The sequence below is a fragment of the Etheostoma cragini genome, chromosome 1 (genome assembly GCF_013103735.1).
Source record: "Etheostoma cragini isolate CJK2018 chromosome 1, CSU_Ecrag_1.0, whole genome shotgun sequence".
Lineage (NCBI taxonomy): Eukaryota > Metazoa > Chordata > Actinopteri > Perciformes > Percidae > Etheostoma > Etheostoma cragini.
The window spans coordinates 34,294,585-34,296,074 of NC_048407.1; the positions used below are offsets into that span (position 1 = coordinate 34,294,585).

Genomic DNA, 1,490 nt, shown 5'->3' on the forward strand with positions numbered 1-1,490 from the left:
GGGGGGGGGGTGTCAGTGATGATGGCCATGAGCAGCAAAGCACCGATGGAGGAAGTGAGCTCAGACAAGGGAAATATATTATAATATATATTAATAGAAATAATAATAGTATTCTCTTTCATTTATAAAGACAATTAAATAGAATTAAGGTGGACTGAAGAATTAAGGTGGAATAGAGAGTTAACTTGGACTGAAGCGGAGTGAGGCTAAAGCGGGGCGTGTGGGGCGGTGGAGTGATGCATGATGGGAGCTGTACCTCATCAGCAGACTGAAAGCTAAAAGACGCCTGAAACAACAACAGAATCAAAGACAAGACGACAACATGAGACACGAAAAACTGGAGATAGAGATGCATGCAACAGGACACACAACAGACCAGGATCCAGGGATGACCCAGGCCAGGGCTAACCCGGACCCAGGACCCAGGGCTAACCCGGACCAGGGCTGACCTGGACCCAGGACCCAGGGCTGACCAAGACCAGAGGTAACCCAGACCCAGGGCTGGCCCGGGCCAGGGCTAGCCTGGACCCAGGGCTAACCCAGACCCAGGGCTGACCCGGGCCAGGGCTAGCCCGGACCCAGGGCTAACCCGGAGCAGGACCCGGCCCAGGGCTTTGCATTAACACTGGATTGCTTTTCAGGGCACAGAAAATACAGAGCTATGTTCTGTTTAGTTCAAAAAGGTGCAAGTGAATGCTGCATTAAAGTATAAATCTGTAAATAAAGTGTAAATCTGTAGATAAAGTATAGATATATAAAGTACAGATATGTATATAAGGTATAAATATGTATATGCAGTATAGATATGTATATAAAGTATTAATATCTAAAGTATTAATATATAAGTGCATGTAGCCCTGAGTGGTATCTGACCAGCAGAGACATGAGGAACTTGTGCAGGTAGACAATCTGGATGCAGCCCAGACGCAGCGTCAGCTTCCCGTCCGTCCTCGACGTGTCACTGTAAGCGTCCCCCAGCGTCGCCCCCGGAAACAACAAGAGGTTGAAGCTGAACACCTCCTCGCCGACAATGGACACTGCCTGCAAGGACGAAGAATAAGAAAAGAGCTAGAAATGTCTCATAAGACAAGAGCTAGAGATGTCTCATAAGACAAGAGCTAGAGATGTCTTAGTATGAGGAAACAACAGAGAGATGAGTTCTGAACGACTGTAAGAATTAGAGAAACAAAAAATTAAGACGTATCTGTGGACGGTTCTGGGGACAGACAGAACAAAGACCTTTCGGTGGATAGTTTTGGGGATAGACAGAGAATAAAGACCTTTCTGTGGACAGTTGTGGGGTGGACATCTGTGACCACGATGTCCCGGAGACGAGCGAACACCTCAGTCTTCTTGGCTTGCACCAACACTGACGCATCGATCCCTGCAGGAGACACATCAGGGTCAGTTTGTTATTAATAGAGCATCATTAGACTCAGGGCTATTTATTCATAGAGCATCATTAGACTCAGGGCTATTTATTCATAGAG

At 46.8% G+C, this 1,490-nt stretch overlaps 1 protein-coding gene across 1 annotated transcript in view; it reads right to left on the reverse strand.

The window, feature by feature from the left end:
• Positions 1 to 1,490, reverse strand: part of LOC117956400 (vacuolar protein sorting-associated protein 13C-like) — a 61,646-nt gene that overhangs the window by 36,591 nt on the left and 23,565 nt on the right. The window contains exons 21-23 of the mRNA XM_034891476.1: positions 1,281 to 1,384; positions 874 to 1,041; positions 257 to 286 (exon numbers count right to left, since the gene is read on the reverse strand). Of these exons, the coding sequence (XP_034747367.1) occupies positions 257 to 286; positions 874 to 1,041; positions 1,281 to 1,384 (302 nt within the window). The remainder of the gene's footprint in view (positions 1 to 256; positions 287 to 873; positions 1,042 to 1,280; positions 1,385 to 1,490) is intronic.